General features: G+C 34.6%; 1 protein-coding gene across 7 annotated transcripts in view; it reads right to left on the reverse strand.

Annotated features, from left to right (window-relative positions):
* The window catches only part of RALGAPA1 (Ral GTPase activating protein catalytic subunit alpha 1), a 264118-nt gene that overhangs the window by 124430 nt on the left and 112137 nt on the right, over positions 1–27551 (reverse strand). For all 7 annotated transcript variants that reach the window (XR_008299366.1, XM_027065594.2, XM_053224366.1 and 4 more), the window contains 10 exons: positions 26882–27006; positions 25669–25885; positions 24034–24210; positions 12693–12845; positions 9964–10157; positions 9604–9702; positions 8698–8853; positions 7158–7286; positions 4277–4402; positions 1455–1513 (listed from right to left, as the gene is read on the reverse strand). Coding sequence is in view for 6 of the 7 variants with exons in the window: in XM_027065594.2 (XP_026921395.2) it covers positions 1455–1513; positions 4277–4402; positions 7158–7286; positions 8698–8853; positions 9604–9702; positions 9964–10157; positions 12693–12845; positions 24034–24210; positions 25669–25885; positions 26882–27006 (1435 nt within the window). In the remaining variant the exon portion in view is untranslated. The remainder of the gene's footprint in view (positions 1–1454; positions 1514–4276; positions 4403–7157; positions 7287–8697; positions 8854–9603; positions 9703–9963; positions 10158–12692; positions 12846–24033; positions 24211–25668; positions 25886–26881; positions 27007–27551) is intronic.

The following is a 27551-nucleotide window of genomic DNA, read 5'->3' on the forward strand; positions in this document are numbered from 1 at the left end:
AACAGTGCCTAGCACAGAATAAATGTTAGTTTTCTAAGCCATCAGTTTTTTGCTAGTAAAGTTGGAAGAATAATGATTCCAGTAATTTCTTAGAATTGTGATGAGGATTAAGTGGAACAATTTGACAGGAAAATCCTTATAAACTTAAAAGGTTATCATTATTAATCATTAGCATAGCAAATGTTAAAGAAATAATATTGATAATAATCACATTTGGGGTTAAGGCTACCAGAAATGAAAATATGGGAATAATGGAAAGACAACGTCATTTTCTGGAGTAGTTATCCAGTATTAAAATGAAACTAATGTAAAAGAAGAATTTATTCAAAGAGATTTGTTTCTAGTTAAACTTGGCTATTAAGAAAAATATCCAACTGCATTAAAGGCTAGAGCTATGTCTCATTTAAGCAAACTGCTCATTTTATATTAATTCTAGTTGCTGTTAAAAGGTTTAAACTGCAATTAGAATCTAAATGATCAAAGCCATAATCCATATTTTTTAGAACCTTGGGTCAAAAAAATGTGCAGATGTTAGGAAAAGAGGAAGCATTCCAGACATGTAGGTCAGAATAGTAGTAAACGCAGACTACTACTGAGGCTAATTACATAGTATTAGAATTAGCTTCAAGAAATAGAAAATATAAATTAATGATATTTTTGAGAAAAGAAGGAACATGGTGTGTTATTGGTATCCTGCTGATTTAAATCTCCATCTTTCTGGAAAGGTCTAGTAAAACAGAGAAAATGACAGTTTTCACTTCTTAACAAGATGTATAGAAGGGAAAACATTCTAAAGTCTTTTTATATTCTATTTTTAAAAAATACCCTGATAAAATATTTATAAATTTTCCTATTTTTTTCTACATTAAAAATATTTCCTTTGAATTCAACTTAAAAAATATTCATTGGGTAATTACTAGTACATTACAAAGTATTGCATAAGAGATAGTGACAAATAAAATCTGAAGGGAAAGCAAAATGTACTTGAATAAAATCAAATCATTTTAGATATAGAAGGTAAAGACACTGAACAAGGTGACCAGGATTTTATTTTTTTAAGATTTTTTTTTTAATGTTTACTTATTTTTGAGAGAGAGAGAGAAGCAGAGAGAGGGAGACACAGAATCTGAAGCAGACTTCAGGCTCAGAGCTGTCAGCACAGAGCCCGATGCAGGCCTCGAACTCACAAACCGCGAGATCATGACCTGAACCAAAGTGAAATGCTTAACTGAACGAGCTACCCAGGTGCCCCTAGGATTTTATTAATGAAGGAAGGGTTGTATTCAAATCATGAAAAGAGTAAGTATTTAATAATATAAATAATTTAGATTTATAATTCAAAACAGCTTTTGTGTATTTGAAACAATCTGGACTGCTGAATAATTCAATCAACTTCTACAATAAGATTCCAAAAACAGAATAGTTATGTCAAGTCTTAAGGATATCTGACCTACCGTGCAGGGCCAGAGGGCTCATCTCTTGCTGAGCTTAATACAGTTTTGATTATAAGTTCCTAGAATAAAGGAAGAAATAATGGTAATGACTAAAATTTCATTCATTCATCCATTCAACAAGTATTTATTAAATGGCCACTATGAGCCCAGACACTGTGCCAGGTGCTAGGGATACAACAAGGAAATAAAAGTCTTTGTTCTCACCCATATACTTTTAATAGAGTCTAATATTATTCATAAAATTAGCTAAATAAATAAAACAATGGTATGGTCTGAATGTTTATGTCCCCCCAAAATTCTTATGTTAAAATCCTAACCCCCAAAGATGATGGCATTAGTAGGTGCTTATTAGGTCATGAGGATGGAGACTTTATGAATGGAATTAATGCTCTTATAAAAGAGACCACCACAGAACTCTCTAACTCCTTCTACTCTGTGAAGACACAGTGAGAAGGTGCCAGCTATAAACCAGCGAGAAAGCCCTCACCAGAATACAACTTTGCTGGAGCCTTGATCTTGGACATCTCAGCCATCAGAACTATGAGGAATAAATTTATGTCATTTATAAGCAACCCAGTCGGTACTATTTTTTTTTTTTTTGGTAGTATCTTGTTAGAGCAGCACAAACAAATTAAAACAAATTATTTCTGAAATTTATAACCAAATACATATGTTGGAAAAAAGAATCCTTTTTTCCTGATTAGAAGAGTAATAAAAAGCTCACTATAATGAAAAAAGATTTAATTGCTCAAAAGTACGAACATCGTTTCAAAACTCTGAGAAATATTCATTTAAAAGCAAGCTTCTTCTTTTTGATAATTTGTAAAACATGATAATATGTGAGTTTGGGGATAAGTGCTAAATAATAGTTAAAATTATGTAAATGAATAAAACACTCAAAAGGCAGAATAAAGAGAAAGTCATTATCTAAAGAGGATCTTGTAACAAGTTTATGTTTAGCAAGCAGGGAAAGAAAACTAGTCTATTAAGGAGTCACAGAATATTTAGAGAAGCAAGAAGAAAATCAAGATAGATCTGTGCAACATAAGTCAAAATTGAAGAGATTTCGGAAGTCAGGAACATCAACACTGGACTAGTACTATAGTGGCTAAGGAAAGGAAAACAAGAATGACATTAGGTTTGATGATTAAGAATCTATTTGTTCCTTTTTTTCAAAAATAATCATTCATTCATTCATATATTCAAAAAGCACTTATCAGCTACACAGATTGTAAGCTCCTTAAGAGGAGTAAACTACTTATCTTTGTAAACTTAGCATCTAGCCCAGTGGCTGGCAATTAATAGATACTTGAAAGGTATCCATTTAAGCCCAAGAGCTTTCTATGTCTTAGATCCTGTCTTAAATGCTGTAAAGAAACATATGGTTAAGACAACAGTATCTTAACTTTAACTTCAGAAAGTCACAGAAGACTTCACAAAAGGGTCTTAGGTAAATAGGATTTTGACAAATGATCAAGGTCAAAGATTATGTTTGAGTGATTAAGAGAGACAAGAAGAAGAAACCAGGTCTATATAATGATGTTTTAGGCAGAAAGAAATGGGTTTTCAAAGGCACAGAATCGAAAAACAGCATGGTATGTCCCATGTGGCTATATGGTTGCAGTTTAGAGTACGCGGGGAGTGGTTTTCAGTGAAAATGTGAAAACTACATATGACCACTGTGGCATGTGACTTTCCCTTAAATCTTCACTTTTCTGAATGAGAATAATTATCATTTTCTTAGGCTTTTTGCTTTCTTCATCATTAACAGAATTAGCTTTTATTTTGGAAATACCCCTTCCCCAAAGTTTGATTTTTTTAATCATTTCAGCCATTACTACCTATATACAATGGCCAGAAGTGAAAAGTCCACTCTGAAATGCAGATCATATGTAGTAAGCTAGGCTAATCCCTAACAGACTTAAAAACTACTACCTATCCCTGACCTTCAGGATCTTCTGAAAATAGAAGAAACCAAAAATATGACATCTCTGAAGACCAAAGGTATAGTTTTTATTAACTGTCATTGTAAATCTGCACTGACCTAACGCAATTTTATGTGTAACTGAAAGTCACTTGTTTAACAAATGTTTCAGGAGTCCCAGATGCCAAGCAGCCTGTTAAACTCTGAGGATACAGCAGTAAATAGGACCTTTTACTAGGTAAATAGGACCTACTGTGGTGTTTGTCTGAAGTATAAACTAAACACTAAATAAGTAATTATAGATGTTATAAATGTTGTAAAGAGAAATATGGGTGGCATGAAAAATACATGCAGAACTCCCGACAAAAACTGGATTGAAAAACTTTCAGAGAAAACCAAAGTTAAAAAAAAAATTATCAGCATGACTTCTGAGGAGCTATGAGGCCTCAGATACATAAGATCCCCACCCCAATTCCACACTTTCCTACAGCAAAACAGAATATTTCCATTACACTGTTTGATACATCACATTGGGAAATTACGAGAGAGAGAGAGTCAAATTTGCAGGTTTAGTACCATCTCAATCTTAGTAGCCTTAGAAGTAGCCTACTATCTGTCTCATAGGATGTTTCAATAAATGTTCAGTGAGCAAATAAAAGAATCCTATAATATTGGCATATGAATGGATTCAATAATGAGAAAACATTTCCAAAGAAGTTATCAACACAAAAAAGGCTATGCTCCTAACAGACATTCTAGCTTTGTGTCTGATGGGTATGGCTGGCTAACGTTCTTTAACGATTATGTGGATTTCTAAAGGAAAAGAACACAAACTTTATCAAACATACATTACTTAAAAAGTCATTTAAATACTAAAAATTCGCAACTGATTTCTTACCTTAACATCTGTAAACTGAGACATGGCAATATCAGGAATGTTGGGATGGAGAGCAGGGAGTTCACAATATAAGTTAGGAAAACAAACCAAGGATCCCAGAAGAACTTGTGCTTCCACTCTTGGTGCCTATGTGTCAGATTTTTTAAATCTTTAAAATGTATTTGACTATGTCATTAAATTACCAGAAAATTACTTCATGACCTAACCACAGTACAAAGAGAAGTGAGAGCATAAGACACAATTAAAAACGAAAGGAGCAACACAAAAAGGTTGAGGTTTTCACCTATACTTTGCACATAAACTACTGCTATTCTCAGTAAATGCAGAGCTCTCCTTAGGAACAGCAAATTAAGCAGAAATCAGCCACACTTAATGGGACTGCAAATAAGAATATAGCTTAGCTGACAGCATAAATTTACTCTAATTTTGAGAAAAAATATACATACTTTCATTTTAAAGGCAATTCACACACCAAAACATAGTGTACTAATGAGCAAATGACTCAATGTCACTAGATTATATTTGTTACTACCTAAGGATAAAAGTAACTAAGGATAAGAACATTAATTGTATCTTCAAGAAATAGGCACTAGACAGTTTTTATAATATTATGCCAAGTGAAAAAAGCATTGCCTATAGTACTTAACTAAAAACAAAGTAAGAATTTATGGTTGGCCTGCAGATGAAGGTAACTTTTCCTCTTTTTCTTAGCTATATATATATTAAGCCATTTCTGAAGTATCAGCACTGAACATTTCTTTCTTTGTTTAAAAGTTTACTTATTTTGAGAGACAGAGACAGTGGGGGTGGCAGAGGGGCAGAGAGAGTGGGAGACAGAGAATCTGAAGCAGTCTCTGTGCTGTCAGTGTGGAGTCCGACTTGGGGCTCGAACTCATGAAACCATGAGATCAGGATGTGAGCCAAAACCAAGAGTAAGACGCTTAACCGACTGAGCCACTTAGGTGCCCCAGCACTGAACATTTCTTTTTCTTCTTCTACCTTCTTGCACGCCCACCAACACCCACTTACTAATATATTTCTTTGTTTACTAAAATATCTATGAATTGAATTATATGTTTAATAATACCAAAAAAATGCTTTATAAATTTGCTAGAAACGTAATCCTTCTATTTACATAAAACAAGACCCTATCTTCCACAGGATCTCCTTATGTTTCTAATTGTTTTAAAAGAGGCAGTGAAGTGGTACTATTATGATTATCAACAAAACAACTCATTTCCATTTTTAAAAAAAATCCTTATTTGCAGATAAAAGACAATACCATAAAGGGGTAGGGCAAGCTTGTAGCCACCATCCCAATTTAAAATTATCTGTAGGTATACCTGGCTGGCTCAGTCAGTAGAACATGTGACTCTTGATCTTGGGGTTATAAATTCAAGCCCCTCATTGGGTGTAGAGATTACTTAAAAAATTAAAGTCTCTAAATAAAAAAAAATTAGTTATAAAAATGAAACTGATAAAAAACGCAATATTTAATTTAAAAAAGAGATTAGCTAAGGGTTTTTGTTGAAAGTTGGGTAAGGTAACTGAGAATGTTCAAGTATGTGGATATAACGGGAGCATACTTATAATGTGACTATAATTAATAAAGGTAAAACCTAATTAGTTATTTTGTAAGCTGCCTGGCAGAGGGAGAAAAGGGGCTTCCCATTAAGGGAAGGAAGATGATGTGTATGGGATCTAAAATGGAATCCAAAGAGGAAGATTTAGACTATGTATCTTCAACATCATCCAGAGGAAAAGACTGACCTTAAACTTACAGTAGAGATGAGGTGTCAGGTTTGATTCCTGTAATGATTTGTTTTCCTATGCAGTTTTTCTCAACAAGTGTTCCTCATATGAACCACACAAACAGAAAATAACTATTTTTAAAAATTTCCCCAAGGATGTTACAGAACTAGTATCCTTCTAGATGCACAGGAGGTAAATTTAATCACATAAAATGGATTCCTAAGGACATCAGGGTTTAATTCTCTTGCAGAATCTTTTTTTTTTTTAATTTTTTAATGTTTATTTTTGAGGGGGAGGGGCAGAGAGAGAGAGAGAGAGGGAGACAGAGAATCTAAAGCAGGCTCCGTGCTGTCAATGTAAAGCCCAATGTGGGGCTCAAACTCATAAACTGAGATCATGACTTGAGCTGAAGTCGGACACTCAACCAAATGAGCCACCCAGGTGCCACTCTCCTGCACAACCTTAAAGAAGTGCAGGAAACGTGCTGACTAGTCATCTAGAATAATTGGTCTATTGAACAGTAATTGTTTTCATAGTAAATTTGATCATGCCACTCCTTGCGTAAAATCCCTCAATGTTTGCTCATTCTTTCCTAAGGATAAAATCTAACCTCTCTAGCACTATAAACCAGCTACTGTCTTCCTCTTTAGTTTACCTCTGCTACATAAATATGGACGTCTTCCAACTATACCAGTTACTTGGCATTGTCTCCATAGTTCCGTAACTGTTATGAAAAATCCTCACATGCTTTTCAGAGTTTAGAGTTTACTCCTAGAGCATATTTCTGGATTATCTCATCTGTTTCTTCTCTTTTGCTATGGCCCACTGCCCTTTCTTTAGTTTCTTCCCTGCCTCTACTTGTTTCCATAGACTTCTTCAATTTTAAATTTTGTTTTATCAGATTTTAATCCATTTTTATAGCCCCTGTGTCAATTCCATCAACTAATTTTAGTACTTTCTTATACTTCAAATTTTACTTAAAAAAATAAAAGCAATTTCAATTAAACTGTAAGTTTTCCTGATCATCAGCTTGTTAAATTTACTAACAAGGGCTCCTTCTCTGTTTTGTTAGTCGAGCCTATTTAACCACAGTCTGTTATATTATAAAGAACAGGAAATAAAAACTTACATTGAGAAAAGCTGAAGAAGCCACTCTACCAGCTGCTACAATAAAATCCATAATAAGCATTGTGGCACCAGGCAAACCAAGTGAAAAAAACTGAGGTGAGCAGTGCTTGATGATTGTATTGACAATATCCTTAGAAGTAAGAAAAGAAGGGGAAAAGAATATCATAAATTAATCTTGGGTATCAGCTAATCAATACCCTTAAAAATAGATAACATATGAAATAATAAAACAGGCAATTACTATACACTGCCTAACTGGAAAGACTAATTTTAATTCTTCTAAATAATCCATGCTTGGTATTATACTGTCAAAGCAAAATAAACTTAAAACATATTTGTTTAACTGACATCAATACAGCATTTTTTTTTTTTTCACACTAGACAGCAAGATGGAAGGCTTTTTGCTTCAGGGGGTTGAAAATATAAGGCTCAAGTGTTATAAAACTGAACTGCAGAGTAGTTCCTCCTCTCATCCATTTGCTTCCATATGATATCTCTGATCTTTAAAACTGCATAACCTATTATGTGGCAACTGGAAATATTCTCTTTATTAGATCAACTGAAGTCCTTTGATGACAAATATCCAGCCTTTGGAATTTACCATGAGGATGCAGTGTTTTACACTGTATTACTCAATCTGATTTATCTTAAACAAAAGGTCTCTGTCAATAACTAAGATCGTCATTTTGTTTGAGACATGTTTATAAGGTAGAACACTGTAATTATTTCAAATTAATGCAGGTAGTATTTTCACTTTTCAGGAGGAGAGATATAACTACTTCTTTCAATATTAATTTAATGTTCTTTAAATCAACTGCAAGTGAAATTTAACCACATTATGATAAAAATGTTTCATTACTATGACTTACAACCACCCATAGTTTTTTGTGATTGTTTCTGGTTTTTGTTTGTTTTTTTTTTTTTCCCAGTTTTATGGCCAGGATCAAGACCCTTGAAATAATGTTTTACAGTCAAATTTTTGACTTTCTAATGTAATGATTATATTGATACAAACGCCAAGCCAATATAATTGTCACTGTGCTAATACAATCTATGGAAATAAGAAAATGTGATGGGCTAGCTCTTAGAGAAGAAAAATCCTCTATTTCACTACTAGATGAGCATATCCACATGCCTCTAGTGCCAATTATTAAGTAACAATTACAAAACACCCAAGAATAAGTACATTAGGACATTAAAATAAGATGTAGTCAGTCTAAGCAAAAGATGGTTTAATACTTTAAAGAAGCAAACTAGTTGTTACAACATTAGAGGAAAGATACATTTAATAATCAAATCAATCCCCTAATTAATAGCTTTTCAACTATGTTTAGGAAAGACACATTTAATAATCAAGTCAATCCCCTAACATAACAGCTTTTCAACTATGTCTTAAGAACAAATGAGGTTACAAAATCAAAGAAACTTATAAATAAATGACTACATAAGACAGTATTTTTAATTCTAGACCTTAAAAGAGTTAAATAATCAAGAATCAAAGATAAACTTATAAAGCAATTGGTTATAAAGTATATATTTACCTGATCAATATGAAGTAATCCACAATGCATTATATTGTAGAAATGTGTTAGAAAATCTCTATTTGGAGAAACATCTTGTCTTCTTTTCATTGTATTACAAATAAGTTTGTAAGCGTGTAATTTACCTTGTTTATATTTATCAGTCAACATGGTTGCCTACAATTTAAAGATATTGATTTTAATACTCAAATACTGTTAAAGTGATATAGCAAGCAATATATTTGCTTTCATTTATTTTTATGTTGGCCCAATTTCTTAATGAATTGAAATATCAGGATTACTAAAACTATTGTTATCATTAAAATGATACAACATAGGTTATGAATAACCACACACTGTTTCATTTAGGAAAATGCACCAAACGTATCAAATGACACTTAAAAAAATTAAAACTTCAAAAGTAGGAGTGTCTGGGTAGCTCAGCTGGTTAAACATCTGACTCTTGGTTTTGGCTCAGGGCATGATCTCATGGTTTGTGAGATCGAACCCCACATCGGGCTCTGTGCTGATAGCATGGAGCCTGCTTGGGATTCTCTCTCTCTTCCTCTGTCTCTGCCCCTCCCCTGCTCACGCTTTCTCTCTTAAAATAAATAAACTTAAAAACTAAAACAATGAATGTACACAGCATATTCTTTGATATAAATTCGAGATTTATACTTCACTTAAATACAATTAAAACATAATTTTGTATATTCACTTTTGTTGTATTAAATAAAAATGATGCACCAGTATAATAATTATGCTATGCCCGTTTTCCTCTCTATATAACCCGTAACGAATGACAAGTCACAAACCAAGTGTTCTAGAAAACTATACAAAAGTTAAAGAATCAAATGTTTAAAACAGATTACATATGTATTTATTAAATGAAACTTTTAAATTAGAATTTTTATATATTAAGCTTACCTTGAAAAGCCAAGGTGTAAGAATTCTCAGTGGAGGAATCAAAACTGGTGGTGAAGGGGAGGTCAGGTTATCAGTTGAAATGCCAAGATTATCTCTAATCTGTAATTTTCAAATAAAATGCAACACATCTATGAAAACTGTTCTTCCAGTTTGTTTTAGCTTAAACTTGAGTTCAAGTCCAATTTCTATCACTAACTATATATTTAAACATGGTTCAGTGACTTTACCCTGCCAGGAACTAGTTTATAGTAAGGAGGTTGGGGGGGGGGGGGGCAATGTGGTCTAAGGCTTCTACGAATTCTTAACAGTTTTCTTTTTTTCTTATCTTTCTTTCTTTTTTTCTTTTTTTTTTTTTTTTACCTTAGCTAGATTTTGCCAAAGCTCACAGAGGTAATCAAAAACTTGGGCATGTATTTCAGGATCCATAATAGCGTTGACATCTCCCAAAATGCCTAGCATTCTTCGCCACATTACAGTAGCAACATCAGCATGCCATCCTGTGAGTGTACCCCCTGCCATCACACTACAACATTCAGATGGAAATTCACTGATTTCTATAAAATAAACCAATACGTTGGTGTTAGTAATTTTTCTAAAGAATCACAAAGACAAGAAAGAGTCAAATTAACAATCTTAAATATCTATAAAAGCAAATTTTAAAAATGTCAATAGGCACTAGTGTTATTTTTTCCTAATAAGATCAAAACCTCACCAGTTCATGATTCCATATTATGGCAATAATTACTTATTCAATGGAACTTGTACTAGGATTTATCTAAGGAGGAAATGATGCTGATAGAAGTATATGGTTGACATAAAGATCATATGTGTAAGTATATACTCTCTCTTTATCAAATGACTACTTCAGGTTGTATCATCAAAATAATAGAAGATCGCAGGCTGAAAGCATATCTTGTAGGAAGTCTTCATAAGCCTATTTCTTTGTACTTAAAACTTCCAAAGAAATGTATTTCTATATTTCAAAACTAAATCAGGCTTAGCATTAAAAGGGATATTACTGTTATTAATTATGTGATGTCATACAAATTATTTAATAACCTAATGCTATACTTCTCACTATGAAATAGATGGTTTAGCTAAATATCATTATAGGTCTCCTCCAACTTAAAAAACACCCATTATTCTATTCAGTGTATATAACAGAAAAGGCAAAATCATTACTAAGATTATTCCTACTTGATAATATCTCAATGTACTCATAATTTACAAGTTCATTCTTAATATATGCACATCCTTTATGCCTAATGTTTAACTTTTTTTCTCTTTCTACATAAAGTGTACAATGATTGTATTATAAAAAAGTTACTAGTCTTTCATAATAATAAAAGATAACCGTCTGGTGTAAGCTCATTGAAATAAAAGAAAAAAAACACTGTAGTTTTAACCATCACTGTTAACATCTCCCTACTCTATGGAACCTTCATAATATGGTGAAAAATCAACTGATTTGTCTCTAACTTATCCCTCCCAATAACAAAATTTTAAATAATTGCAAAGCCAGCAACAATGTGTGATCCTCCTTCGAATCCTGAATTGGGCTGGTAGTAGTGTGGTATAGCTATAAAAGATATTCCTACTGAAACAACTGGGGAAATTTGACTTTGGATTAAAAACTGCAGTAATGGGGCACCTGTGTGGTTCAGTCAGTTAAGCATCCAACTTCAGCTCAGGTCATGATCTCACCATTCCTGAGTTTGAGCCCCACATTGGGGCTCTGTGCTGACAGCTCAGAGCCTGAAGCCTATTTCAGATTCTTGTCTCCCTCTCTTTCTCTACCTCTCCCCCACTCATGTTCTGTCTCTCTCTCTTTCTCTCCCTCCGTCTCTCTCAAAAATAAACAAACGTTAAAAAAAAACTGCAGTGATGTTTCAATGTTAAATATGCTGAATGTGACCATTACAATGTGGTTATACAGGAAACACTAAAGTGTTTAGGTGTAAAGGGTCTAAAATTTGCAATTCACTACTAAATAGCTCAAGAAAGACAGACAAACAGAAAGAAAGAAACAGAGAAAGACGGAAAAAAGACAGAAAGGCAAGAAGGAAAGAAGAAAGAAAGGAGGAAAGAAAGAAAGAAAAGTGGCACGCCTGGGTGGCTCAGTCAGTTAAGCTTCCAACTCTTGATTTCTGCTCAGGTCATGATATCAGAGTCGTGATATCAACCAAGCCATGCATCTGGCTCTGCTCTGGGTGTGGAGGCTGCTTGGAATTTTCTCTCTGCTTCTCCCTCTGATCCTCCCCAACTTACGTGGAAATTAAAGGGGGGGGGGGGGATGGCAGGGTTGTTTTTGTGCACGTGTGTATGTAGATACAGAGATAAAGTGGTAAAATATTAACAACTGGTGAATTCATCTAAAGGCTTAATGTGTATTCATTTTACTAGTCTTGTAACTTTTCTGTAAGTTAGAAATTTTTTCCCACTGTTGGGGAAAGAAACTAAAAGCAAGGATGAAAAGACTGCAGGCCAAAAGGAGGAAAGAAAAGGTCAAAATAATCCAGAAATCAGACCATAAGGGTTATGTAATTGCAAGATAAATGCATATTATGAGAATGAGTACCTTAAAACTATAAGGCCAGAAGTTATAGAGAGTAAATGTACTGCAGCACCAATGAAAACTGGCATTTTATATTATTCATTGTTTTGGGCATAATTGCAAAATGACGTTTTATCCTGATCCTTGTTACATTATGTAAGACTCAGCAGAAATAACTTTTATTAAAACTTGCAGTTTCTAAGGTTTCCTAGTCACTTTTTAACATTTACTTAAAAATACTTCCTGCTTTAGGAAATGGCAGAATATCAATAAATGATAATTTAACACACAAAAATAATGCAACCACTAATGCCAGGACTGTAGGCAACTATAATAATACAACAAATATTAGACTATAAATATTTTTAAGAGCAAGAAAAAATGTTAAGTAACAAATTTCCAAAAGACTCACAAAAGTTCAAAAGACTTATAATAATACTCTATCTAATCAAAAGTTTAAGATGTCTAAATTAAGATCTCCTAACACTAATGCTCTGAAAGGAAACATGGCAAATATCTAATTTCCAAATATTGCCTAGGTCATCTGGCGTCTGAAGAACAGAATGGTGGAGCTTCTCATCAAGCTGCAGATCTTTCTGTTCCATGTGATCTATATTCAGTGTGGAAGGAGAAGGCGTCTGTGACCTGGATCCCAGAGCTGAATGGACTGGAGAAGCACTTTCTGAACCTGTAAATATAATTTCATAAACTTACCATAAAGAGAATATTCAGTACTCTCTACCTAAGATGTAATGCTTAAAATCCCAATAAGATACAACTGAGAAGCATCAAAGGCCAAAGAGGTAAAGAAAATCATAATACTGAACACGATTTTGTATCTAGGGGTCTCATTTGATTTCTTCCAGGGTACTAGAATGGAATCAGAACTGGGCATAACAGTTAATAGAAGCCATCTGTGAAAGTGATAATGTCCATTCCTGATGCAGCTAGAGAAACTCTAGTACCCACTGCTACTCTATTTCGCTTACTTCAGACCCGGGGCTATTCCTGAGAAGAACTTGCTCTGCATGGCTCTATATGCTACTATCATTGCTAGCCTGGTTTATGGTGGTCCCTGATGGTCCCCAGTCGTCAATCTCCCTCTTACCCCTATTCCTTCCTCCCAGTCCATTCTTCCTAAGGCAGCAAAAAGATCTAAAAATCTAATCAGATGTTACTTCCTTACTTAAAATATTCTATGGCTCTTTACTGGCCATAGCATAAGCCCAAACTTATTAGTGGGTTTTCCAGTCTTTCTTCAACTTTCTGATCACTCCATAATTCCCCTGTTACTTTTAAGTTCTAGCCACAGAGCTAGCCTTTTCCACATGTTTTTCCTTTGCATGGGGCCATAATCCTGTTCTTATAGGTCTGGTTAACTTCTTTTTATTTTTCAGGTCTTACTTTAGACACTTCTTCCTTAGAAGCCTACCCACTGTTGACCTACCCAGTGTGAATAAGGACTCTCTGCCATATGCACTTGTACTTCCCCATTATACCACTTATAACACTAACACTGACTTGAAACACACTGTTTAGTTTTAAATATCTTCACTAATGCAGAAACTCTGTAAAAACAGGGACTGTATCTACGTTATACACTGAAGTATTGCCAGTGCCTAGTGTAGTGTCTGGTACATAGCAGAAACTCATGTTCATTTAAATTATGTATAGCATAAATTAATACTTATTTAACACTTTGTGGTGGTTGTAGTGAGGTGATGCTACTACCAAGCAAGCCGCTAAAATATCAGGACCTTTCAACAGAAAATTAATAAAGAAAGATCAGCCTTAAATGACAGATTAGACCAGATGGACTTAACTCATATGTTCAGAACATTCCATCCACAGGAGCAGAATACATATTCTTCTCAAGTGTACATGGAACATTCTCCAGGATAGATCACATGTTAGGTCTTATAAGTCTTACTAAATTCAACAAGACTGAAATCATTTCAGACCACAACAATATGAAACTAGAAATCAACTACCAGAAGAAAACTAGAAAAACTACAAATACAGAGATTAAATATGTTTCCAAATACCTACAAAGTGAATGAAAAATTAAAGGAAAAATTAAAAAAATACATAGAAGCAAATGAAAACAGAAATATGACATACCAATATCTATGGAATACAGCAAAAATGGTTCTAAGAGGGACGGTCATAGCAATATAGGTCTACCTCAAGGAAAGAGAAATCTCAAGTAAACAATTTAATTTCATATCTAGGCAAACTAGAGAAAAAAAAAAGGACAAAACCCAAAGTTAGTAGAAGGGAAGAAATAAAGATCAGAACAGAAATAAATGAAATAGAGACTAAAAAGACAATAAAAGAGATCAATGAAACTAAGAGCTGGTTCTCTGAAAAGATAAAAATGACCTAAACGCATAAGAAAAACAAGATAGAACTCAAAGTCAGAAAAGAAAGAAAACACATTACAACCAATACCACAGAAATACAACCTAGAGGAAATGGATGAATTCCTAGAAATTTATAATCTTCCAAGACTGAATCATGAAGAAACGGAAATCTGAATGGACCAGTCACTAGTGAGGGGATTGAATCCAAAATCAAAAATCTCCCAATGAACAAAAGTCCAGGACCACACAGCTTCATTCGTGAATTCTCCCAAACATTGAAAGAATACTTAACACCTATCCTTCTTAAACTCTTCCATATATTGAAGAGGAAAAAACTTCCAAACTCATTTTACGAGGCCAGTTTTATCCTCATACTACAACCAAACAAGGACATCACACAAAAAAGAAAATTATACGGGCGTCTGGGTGGCTCAGTCAGTTAAGTGACTGACTTCGGCTCAGGTCATGATCTCACTGTTTTTGAGTTCGAGCCCCGCATTAGGCTCTGTGCTAACAACTCAGAGCCTGGAGCCTGCTTCTGATTCTGTGTCTTCCCCTCTCTCTGCCCCTCCCTCTGCTTGCAGTCTGCCCCCCTGTCTCTCAAAAATAAATAAACATTAAAAAAAAAAAAAAGAAAATTATAGGCCAATAATCCCTAATAAACCCAGATGCAAAAATCCTCAATAAAATATCAATAAACTGAGTTAAAACAACACATAAAAACAATCATACACCATGATCAAGTGAGATTTATTCCAGGGAGACAAACATGGTTCAATATCCATAAATTGACCAATGTGATACACATTAACACAAGATAAAAATTATATAATTATTCCCAAAGCAATCTACATATTCAATGCAATCCCTATCAAAGTAATACTAGCATTCTTCACAGAGCTGGAACAAATAATGCTAAAATTTGTATGGAACCAGAAAAGACCCTGAATAGCCAAAGCAATCTTGAAAAAGAAAACCAAAGCTGGAGGCCTCAAAATCCCAGACTTCAAGCTATACTACAAAGCTGTAATCATCAAGACATTATGGTACTGGCACAAGAACACTCAGATCAATGGAACAGAATAGAGAACCCAGAAATGGACCCACAAACACATGGCCAACTCATCTTTGACAAAGCAGGAAAGAATATCCAATGGAATAAAGACAGTCTCTTCAGCAAGTAGTGCTGGGAAAACTGGACAGCGACATGCAGAAGAATGGATCTGGACCACTTTCCTACACCATACACAGAAATAAACTCAAAATGGATGAAAGACCTAAATGTAAGACAGGAAGCCATCAAAATCCTAGAGGAGAAAGCAGGCAAAAACCTCCTTAATCCTGGCCGCAGCAACTTCTTACTCAACACGTCTCCGGAGGCAAGGGAAACAAAAGCAAAAATGAACTACTGGGACATCAAAATAAAAAGCTTCTGCACAGTGAAGGAAACAATCAGCAAAACTAAAAGGCAACCGACAGAATGGGAGAAGATATTTGCAAATGACATATCAGATAAAGGGTTAGTATCCAAAATCTATACAGAACTTATCAAACTCAACACCCAAAAAACAAATAATCCAGTGAAGACATGGGCAAAAGACATGAATAGACACTTCTCCAAGAAGACATCCAGATGGCCAACCGACACGTGAAAAAATGCTCAAACATCACTCATTATCAGGGAAATATAAATCAAAACCACAATGAGATACCACCTTACACCCCTCAGAATGGCTAACATTAACAACTCAGGCAACAACAGATTTTGGCAAGGATGCAGAGAAAGAGGATCTCTTTTGCATTGTTGGTGGGAATGCAAGCTGGTGCAGCCACTCTGGAAAACACTATGGAGGTTCCTCAAAAAACTAAAAATAGAACTACCCTACAATTGCACTACTAGGCATTTATCCATGGGATACAGGTGTGCTGTTTTGAAGGGACACATGCACCCCCATGTTTATAGCAGCACTATCAACAATAGCCAAAGTATGGAAAGAGCCCAAATATCCATCAATAGATGAATGGATAAAGAAGATGTGGTATATATATACAAAGGATTACTTGGCAATCAAAAAGAATGAAATCTTGCCATTTGGCACTATGTGAATGGAACTGGAGGGTATTATGCTAAGTGAAATTAGAGAAAGACAAACATCATATGACTTCACTCATATGACGACTTTAAGAGACAAAACAGATGAACATAAGGGAAGGGAAACAAAAATAATATAAAAACAGGGAGGGGGGCAAAACAGAAGAGTCTCATAAATATGGAGAACAAACTGAGGGTTACTAGAAGGACTGTGGGAGGGGATATGGGCTAAATGGGTAAGGGGCATTAAGGAATCTACTCCTGAAATCACTGTTTCACTATATGCTAACTAATTTGGATGTAAATTAAAAAAAAAAATCAAAACAATTATATGATTATTTCAGTAGATAAAGTATCTGAACAAACTTCAACACCCATTGATGATAAAAACCTCTCAACAAACTAGGTATAAAGGGAAGGTACCTCAATATGATAATAAAGGTCATATATGACAAACGAGCATCATATTCCATGGTAAAAATGTGAAAGCTTTTCCTCTAAGATCAGGAACAAGACAAAGATGCCTTTGTCTTTTATTCAACAAAGTATTGGAAGTCCTAGCCACAGCAATTAGGTAAAAAATAAATAAATAAATAAATAAATAAATAAATAAATAAATAAATAAATAACTGGCACACAAACTGGAAAGGAAGAATTAAAACTGTCACTCCATGCAGATTGCATATAGGAAACCCTTAAGATTCTACCGAGAAACTGTTAGAATAAATTAATTCAGAAAATGGCAGAATACAAAATATGTTTTTTTAAAAAATCTGTGTTTCTATACACTAATAATGAACCATTAAAAACAGAAATAAAGGGGTGCCTGGGTGGCCCGGTCGGTTAACTGTCCGATTTGGGCTCAGGTCATGATCTCACAGTTGGCAAGTTCAAGCCTGAGTCAGGCTTGTGCTGACAGTTCAGAGCCTGGAGCCTGCTTCAGATTCTGGGTCTCCCTTTCTCTGCCCCTCCCCGGCCACGCTCTGTTTCTCTCTCTCTCTCTCTCAAAAATGAATAAACATTAAAAAAAGAGAGAAATTAAAAAAAAAACTCATTTATAATCACATCAAAAAAATACCTAGGAATACATTTAACCAAGGAGGTAAAAGACTTATATACTGAAAACTATAAAACACAAACGAAAGAAACGGAAGAAGACACAAACAAATGGAAAGATATTCCATGCTCACAGACTGAATTAATATCATTAAAACGTCTATATCACCCAATGCAATGTACAGATTCAATGCAATCGCTACCAAAATACCAATAGCATTTGTTAGAGAACTAGAACAAATAATTCTAAAATTCTAAAGACTGAATAGCCAAAACAATCTTGAGAAAGAACAAAGCTGGAGATATCCTGCTCCCTGTTTCATACTATACTACAAAGATGTAGTAATTAAAACAGTGTGGTATTGGCATAAAAAATCAAGATTAAGAGAACAGAGAGCCTAGAAATAACCCACACATATATGGTCAATTAATTTATAACAAAATAGGGTAAAATATACAATGGGGAAAGGATAGTCTCTTTAATAAATGGTGTTGTGAAAACCGGACAGCCATGTGTAAACAAATGAAACTGCACCACTATCTTGTATCACATACAAAAACCAACTCGAAATGGATTAAAGGCTTGATCATATGGCCTGAAACCATAAAACTCCTAGAAGAAAACACAGGCATCAAGCTTCCTGACATTGGTCTTAGCAATGGTTTTTAGATGTCTCCTCAGGCAAGGGAAACAAAATCAAAAATAAACAAGTGGGACTATATCAAACTAAAAAGCCTCTAAACACTGAAGAAACCCATCAGCAAAACAAAAAGGGAACATACTGAATTGGAGAAGATATTTGCAAATCATATATCTGAAAAGGGTCTAATAACCAAAATATATAAAGGACTCATATAACTCAATAAAAAACAATCTGATTAAAAATGGGCAGAGGATCTGAACAGATATATTTCAAGGCACATGAAAAGATGCTCAACATCACTAAATATCAAGGAAGTAAATCAAAACCACAATGAGATATGACCTTACACCTGTCAAAATGATTATTATCAGAAAGAGAAGAAAATAACAAGTGTTGGCAAGGATGTGGAGAGAAGGAAACCCATGAGCATTGTTGGTGGGAATGTAAACTGGTGCAGCCGCTCTGGAAAACAGGGTGGAGGGTCCTCAAATAATTAAAAATAGATCTACCCTATAACCCAGCAATAGCACTGCTAGGAATTTACCTAAGGGATAGAGGAACGCTGATGCATAGAGGCATGTGTACCCCAACGTTTATAGCAGCACTTTCAACAATAGCCAAATTATGGAAAGAGCCTACAAGTCCATCAACTGATGAATGGATAAAGAAATTGTGATTTATATACACAATGGAATACCACTTGGCAATGAGAAAGAATGAAATATGGCCTTTTGTAGCAACGTGGATGGAACTGGAGAATGTTATGCTAAGTGAAATAAGTCATACACAGAAAGACAGATACCATATGTTTTCACTCTTATGTGATCCTGAGAAACTTAACAGAAGACCATGGGGGAGGGGAAGGGAAAAAAAAAAAAAGTTTAGAGAGGGAGGGAGCCAAAACATAAGAGATTCTCAAAAACTGAGAACAAACTGAGGGTTGATGGGGGGTGGGAGGGAGGAGAGGGTGGGTGATGGGTATTGAGGAGGGCACCTGTTGGGATGAGCACTGGGTGTTGTATAGAAACCAATTTGTGGGGCGCCTGGGTGGCTCAGTCAGTTGAGCGTCCGACTTCGGCTCAGGCTGTGATCTCACAGTCCGTGAGTTCGAGCCCTGCGTCGGGCTCTGTGCTGACAGCTCAGAGCCTGGAGCCTGTTTCAGATTCTGTGTCTCCCTCCCTCTGATCCTCCCCCGTTCATGCTCTGTCTCTCTCTGTCTCAAAAAATAAACAAACATTAAAAAAAATTTAAGAAACCAATTTGACAATATATTACATATTTAAAAAATTAAAAATAGAGCTACCCTATGATCTAGCGATTCTACTACTGGATATCTATGTAAAGAAAACAAAAATACTAATTCAAAGAGATATCTGCTCCTCTATGCTCACTGCAGCATTATTTACAATAGCCAAGGTATGGAAGCAACTTAAGTGTCCATTGATGGATGAACTGGATGAAGAACATGTGACTTATACATACAAAAGAATACTACCTAACCACAAAAAAAGAATGAAATCTTGCCATTTGCGACAACATGGCTGGACCTTGAGGGGATTTTGCTAAGTGAAATACGTTAGACGGAAAAAGACAAATACCATATGATTACATTTTTATGTGGAATCTAAAAAACAAAACAAACAGAACAAAATCCAGACTCATAGATACAGGGAACTGACTGGTAGCTGCCATGCCAAAGGAGAGGGGGGCATGGAAGAGGAAGGAAATTATGAAGTAAAAACTTCTAGTTATAAAATAAGTAAGTAGTCATGGGGAAGTGAGGTACAGAATGGGGAATATAGTCAATAACACTGTATTAACTTTTGTCAAATCACTGTATGTTGTACACCTGAAACTAATATAATATTGTATGCAATTATGCCTCAATTAAAAAATATGTATTTGTCTTTTTATTTAAGCTTCTTTCTAGCAATGAAATATGAACATTCTGGACTCAATAATTCTAAAACTCTGTCTCTGTTACCTCCTTTTATACAGTAAAGCAAAAACCAAGTAAATAAATTACGTATTTGTATTATTTTAATTCCACAAATGTGTCACTCCACACTGTTTATACAAATGTTTAAATATAACACAATAAATGCCTTAAAAAGAACATATAACGCTAAGAATCCCTTACTGAATGATAATCATGATTTCATTTAGGCTCAATTATGATACACAGTAGGTAGTCAATTTCCTTTCCTTCATTTGAGATTTGGAGTAAATTCATATGGCACAAAATCGTATGTTAAAAGGTAGCTACAGAAATGTAAAAATTCTATATTTTAGTACAAACACAAACTATTGAGGGCATAATGAAAACAATCTCCATAATACTCATCAAATATTTTATAAGTACACGACAAAAAATCATCAGGGGCGCCTGAGTGGCTCAGTTGGTTAAGCGTCCGACTTCAGCTCAGGTCATGATCTTGTGGTTCCTAAGTTCGAGCCCTGCGTTGAGTTCTGTCTGTGCTGACAGCTCGGAACCTGGAGCCTGGTTCAACTCTCTGTCTCCCTCTCTTTCAGCCCCTCCCCAGCGCATGCGCCTGCCCTCCCTCCCTCCCTCCCTCTCTCTCTCAAAACTAAAACAAAAAAAGGGGGGGCGCCTGAGTGGCTCAGTTGGTTGAACGTCCAACTTCAGCTCAGGTCACGGTCTTACCATTCCCAAGTTCAAGCTCCCCATCAGGCTCTGTGCTGACAGCTCAGAGCCTGGAGCCTATTTCAGATTCTATGTCTCCCTCTCTCTCTCTGCTCCTCCCCTGCTCATGTTCTGTCTTTCTCTCTCAAAAATAAATAAACATTTTGAAAAATAAAAAACATTTAAAAAATCATCAGCCTTAGTCAAATGCTTTGTAATACAAATCTATTTCTCTTGCTTCCATGTATTATTTTCATCCATAAAAATCTGATTCATTTTTTAGAATTAAAACTTAAGTGATTTTTTATTAAGATTACCTATTAGTGAATCATTACTGTCTTCAACTTTATTAGTAACAATCTAGAACACCTGACTTATAGGTGTTCTCCTCTTAAAGAATGCATTTTTAAAATATAAGTATTGCTATATTAATATTTATCCATTAAATTTTTGTTCTTATCTCCTATATTAAGTTTCTGCTATAATTTCTGAAAATATTACAGGAAAATAAAAGATTTCATGACTATTAACATCCCTTTGATAGAACACAGCTATTCTTAAAAAGTTAACTGTGAGAATATACGCAAAATATACTTGAGAAAATAATCAAAGTGTGTTGAATAGTTTGTATATTGATTATATGCTGACTCTTTGCTGAATTTTATCTTTTAATTAGAACTTGATCCATGAACTGCTTTAGTTTCTTAAACACCCTTACACTACTACAAATGGCACTAATCAAGAACAGAATTCCTTATAAAACTTCCTAGTAGAGTCCTAGAAATGGTCACCATGTGTAGTAAATATAGGTTATATACATGTTAAAAATTCTTTGAAGTTCAATTATCCAAAACTCATATTGAGGCAAAAGGCCTAAAACAAGTTCTCTTTATATATTAAGTTTTTAGAATTGTGGGGAACTCCAGTTTTGATGACTAAAGATAAATAAAAAAGAAAAAGTGAGGTCAGACTTCTTTCACATACAGTAGTCTTTTGAAAACATCACAGTCTGATTAATAGTCTGAGGGCTTTAAGAAAACTATAAGAAACCTATGTAGTTTACTGGAGAGCATGATGTTTAACTCCTCCTTCAAAATTGATGGTCCCCAGATTAAGGGACACGTAGTGGTGGGATTCTTTTGAGTCACAGACTGGGAGGGTTGTACAGTGGATCTCTAAATCAGTTAAAAAACTTCTCAGCCATTTTATTATTTCTACTTTGAAAGTCCATTCTTTTCAAAGTTCATTAACTCTCCACACTGTCCAAATATCTAGAGTTTTGATAGTATTAAAATTTGTGTGACTGTAGAAAATAAACTTCCACATTTAGTTTTTTAAGTCACCCATTTTAACCGTACAGTTATATTAATTTGGCAATTGTATGCAGTCCATAATCAATAACAATCGAAACAAAGAAATGTCCATCAGCATGAAAAGCTTTCTTGTGCCCAATTGCAGTGGATCCCCTGCTGACTCGCACCCCCCCAAGTAATTACTGACCTTTATCACTATAGTTTTGTCTTCTCTAGAATGTCCTATACATGGAATAATAAAGTACGATATATAGTCTTTTGTATTTGACTTCTTTCATCTAGCATGTTTTTGAGAATCAGCTATGGTTTCACATATGTTAATCTTTTTTTTTTTTTTTCTGAGTCCTATTTCAATGAATATTCAGTGAATGACTACATTACAATTTGATTATCCATTCACTAGTTGCTGGACGCTTGAGCTGTTTTGAATTTTTAGCTACTGTGAATAATGCTGTCATGAAGTTCCAAATACAGCTGCCAGAGGTAAATACCTAGTAATAGTCATGAGGTAAATGCATGTTTACTTCTAAAAGACACTGGCATATTTTGGCAGAGAAACCTTACCATTTTGCATTCCCATGAGTGACATGATATTCCCAGTTGTTCTACATCCTCTTCAATACTTGGTATTATCAGTGTCTTTAACTTCAGTTGTTTAATTATATGTATAGTGGTATCTCGTGGTTTTTATTTACATTCTCTACTAGTAATGTTGAACATTTTATTTTAAAAACAACTACAATAACAGCTGTTTACTATAAAATAAGAATTTTCCCTAGTATTTCTCTCTGAGTCATTTAAATTCCGTAATAATGGGACTATGATCTAACTCAGTTGGCTCCTGTCCTCCACTCAGTCTCTATTCTTTAATGGGGCAGGTTACAGTTCTTAGTAATCCTGATAGGAAGTGGAAAAGAAGGGGTAAGATGGGAAAACAAAGGATGGGTTTCTGCCCATCAAGGATTCCACTGGTCAAACCTCATGTTTGATGTGGCTGAGGAACTGTGCCTGACAAATTCAGACAAGCAGAAATCAGTATTTAGTCTTGCAAGTTCCAATGAACCACAGGATACAATATTGATACCTAAACTGGAATCACCCCTCAAAAGGCATCAAACTACAGTGAGAACCAGAATGAATTTGGATCACAGAATGGAACCACTGAACTATGAGCTAGAAACTGCTCAGGATCCCTCTGGTCACTGCACTAACATTGCAATAATGTGACCCTGCATTTCATGAGTAAATTTCTTGGATTCTACTCATCATATATTTAACTGCATTTTAAAAATTGCTGAAAAGAATAATTTACTGTTGTATGAACATAGAATATTGGTATATTAGTAAGTAGGCCTTCTACTAGGCAGTATTCCCTACAGTTTCTATAATAAATACTTTGCCAAAGAAATCTATAAAAATCTAGGCTAACTCTGAAAGATGATGAAAAAGAGATAGTACTTCTCAACTACTTTTTGGTTATCATTTAAACATCACCGCAGGAAATGCAGTGATGCAAACACATATAACATTTTGTATATAATACTGAGAGTTCAGCTAATTCCCCGAAACTTATCCATGTAGACTCCAGGTCAAGAAACTCTTACATTAATGTGTTTTTTCCTCCACTTTTCTATAAAGATGAATGAAAAAAAATAGTACTTAAACAGTAATAATACTTAAAACCTATCAAATAAAATCCTAAACATATTCTTTGGTGGCTTAAAAAAATACATTTAAGGAAGACATTCCCTTGAGTAAGTTTACCAGTAACCGTTGCAACTTCAGCGGAGAAAGCTTGTTGATTAAGACTGCTTGTTTCAGAATCCAACTGAAGTGTGGTTAGACTAGCCACTTCTTGCTCTTCAGCACTTTGGTGATGGCCAGAACCTGAGTCCACATCAGCAGAGGATGCAATCCCAGCATCAGCTCCAAAGCCAAAATCTATAGGAAGAAGAAATGCTAGTACATAGATGTCTCAACCATGAAACAAAAATATTTACAAAGACACAGCTACTTTAGCAAAAATGATTAAACATTAACATTCCCCTAAATCTATTCTATTTACATACCACTCAGGCAAGTGCAAATAATTTTAACAGATGGAATTTTATAATTAGAGATAAATTGTGGGGTGCTTGGGTGGCCCAGTTAGTTAAGTGTGTGACTTCAGCTTAAGTCATGATCTTGCAGTTCATGAATTTGAGTCCCACGTCGGGCTCTGTGCTGACAACTCAGAGCCTGGAACCCGCTTCGGATTCTCTGTCTCCCTCTCTCTCTCTGCCTCTCCCCTACTCATGCTCTATTTCTGTCTCTCAAAAAATGTGTAAACGTTAAATAAATTTTTTAAAGGTTCTCATAGCTTATTACTAACAGTAATGATTAAACATGCATATGATGTATCATCACTATTATCTATGTTTTTTGGTAGCTGGTAATATGCTTTTCAACTACAGATATATGTAATAAAAATGGCACACATACAGTAAAAACCATTTTTCTCTAAGTCATATATTCCAGTCTGAGATAAGGGTAATATATGAGGGCAGGAAACATGTTTCTCCAATGCGTCTCCCAACTCTTCATTAATGTGGTTCCCAAAGTTTTCATGTTTCTTTTGTTTGTTTTTAGTTTATTTTGAGACAGAGAAAGAGTGTGAGCAGGGAAAGGATAGAGAGAGATAGAGAGAGACAGACAGACAGACAGACAGAGAATATCCCAAGCAGGCTACACATTATCAGCGTGGAGACCAATGTGGGGCTCAAACCCACGAACTGTGAGATCCTGACCTGAGCTGAAACCAAGAGTCAGATGCTTTACCGACTGAGCCACCCAGGCGCCCCCACGTTCTTTTTTTTAAATATCGGTACTCTTCACTGCCAAGTGTATATAGCTAGCTATGTAGTAGTGATACAGCACCAAATAATACCACTGCTGTCATTTTAATATGAAGTGATTATTCAAGAAAAGGTCTGAGTAATTTAACATTGAACATAATTGTATTGAACATACTGAAGCACTGAACATAACTAGACAGTGGTTTGCAAAGAATGAAATAGTACCAACTCATAACCATGACTGTCCTTTATTCTAATATCAAGTCAATTTTAATTTTTTTTCCCTTGTACATGTTTGGTCTTAGAATACCATTTGTTTTATGAAAGGACAGTGGTTTTTTGTTTTTTAAGTGTCTTTAATTTAGTTTGGTGAAATAAAGTGGTCCCAACTTGAAGTGATTCCCTAAAACTTCCTTTGGAATTTCACTGAAAAATGAAATCAAAATACATGGGAACCCCATATAAATAACATTAGAGAGGAAGGTGATGGTTATATAATCCATAAGTCTCAAACAGAAAACAATCAACAAAAAACCATATTGCTCAAACAGAAAAAGATACTTGCTGTCAAATTTTCGGCCATCGTATTGGAAAGCGCTGAAAGAATCCGAATGACTATCTGAGCTGATAAGATCACTGCTCCCTGCACTGGCAGGAGAAGTCCATTCTGAGGGCACACCTGGGTCATCAATAGGGCGCATTTGGTTTTGCTTGTTTAGAACATCAGGGAGGTCTTTGGGAATTTCAAGACTGCCTGGACTACTTCCCCTTCTTGTCATAGTCTAAAAATTTAAGAAACATTTTACCATTAAAATTTCTTCTTGTCATTAAACATCTGAAATACTGAATTGCCAAGACAATCATCACAATAAATGTTGAGGTTTAGGGCCTGAGTTAGGAGGGTGAAAACACACTAACTAAATAATCTATGTAATTGTATGGAGCCATAACCTGAACTACTGTTGGTTTATCTAAAGTAGAGACCCAGTTATTATATGGTACTGGGCCTGAGACTCTTAAGCCTCAAAAGGATCCATAGATTCAAGTTAAGACCATAGAAAGAGCAAAGTATTCAATTCAAAAAAGCAGCAGCAAATAGAGATAGTGGAGGGAGGAAAAAATGATGGCAAAGAGGTTATTCTATAATGATTACATATAATGATTTAAAAAAATTTTTCCCATTCAAGGAAAAAAATGAAACTGAAAATAAAAGGGAAATGTAATGGAGCTACAGACATTCACTAAAGATTGAAATCCAAATGGAATAGGACCATTTAAATAAAGCAATTCCACATGTATTTCTTTCCTTAATAATTAAGTATTATTAGGGGTAAAATTGGTTCTATTTTCATTTTGCCATAATTCTAACACTCAAAACAAAGATAACTTTAAAATCTACTCTGAAGTTATCTGTAATTATTAAGCAATCAATACTTATGCTATCAACTTATGGGAGTTGGGCCAGAAGACCTCTTTCTTGTTAAGGGTTGGCAGTGGGAAGGAAGAGAACCTATGAGCAAACATGAAAAGCAAACGGAAGACAAGGAAGGTAGGGGCTTATTCCTAAATAGGTAAACAAATAGGTATTCTAATCTTTTACCCTGGTCAAAACTATAAGCCTATTTGTTTTAGATCTTTGAATAAAAAATACTACAAAAATATAAATTTTAGAGGAAGGTTGTTTTGAATGAAAATTTACACACACACAAAAGTATGTATCTTTTAATTTCTCTACTCTCCTTGCTAAAACCAAATAAATAAAATAAAACAACACTTACTGAGGCATTACCACTTCGAAGTCGTTCTGCTATAAACTCATCCATCAGATCAGGAACATTAGCATTGCTGCTGCCAATATCACTATTAAGAGGGGGCAGTTTTGGGCTCATGTCCTCTTTATTGACTAAAAATAAATAAATAACTATATATAGTGAGAAAAGACTTAACTGCATTTCTTAAATTTGAAACAAACAAAAATAACTCAAAACAAATTACCTATGCCATATCAATTATTTGCCAAACATGCATTTATGAATAATTTCTCTCCTTTTAGATTTAATTTTAAGAATTAGTAAATTGATATTTACTTTATTTAACTAAGCAGATGTTAGTCAATCTTCAGTATGACCTTAAACAGCAAGAAAGCTGATAGATAAGCACTAGTTGGAGTTAGGTTAATATTGCCTATAAAGAAACTGGTATATTTATCTGTCTTCCTGCCTCTATGCTGCTTCTTAGGGCCTTAATAATTTAGAATTCCATTCTTCCCCAAGGAATATGTGCAAGAAATCTATCCCTTCAGTCTATGCACATCTCAGTAGGATAGAAATGCATTTAAGCTTAGATAAATAATTTATAATTGTGACATAATGTCATTTCAGTTCACTACAAAATCTAATTTGTTTTAAGAAAAAAGGTTTATTTTCACAAAGGTTTTTCTATATAAAA

This window comes from Acinonyx jubatus, chromosome B3 (genome assembly GCF_027475565.1).
Source record: "Acinonyx jubatus isolate Ajub_Pintada_27869175 chromosome B3, VMU_Ajub_asm_v1.0, whole genome shotgun sequence".
Taxonomy (NCBI): Eukaryota; Metazoa; Chordata; class Mammalia; order Carnivora; family Felidae; genus Acinonyx; species Acinonyx jubatus.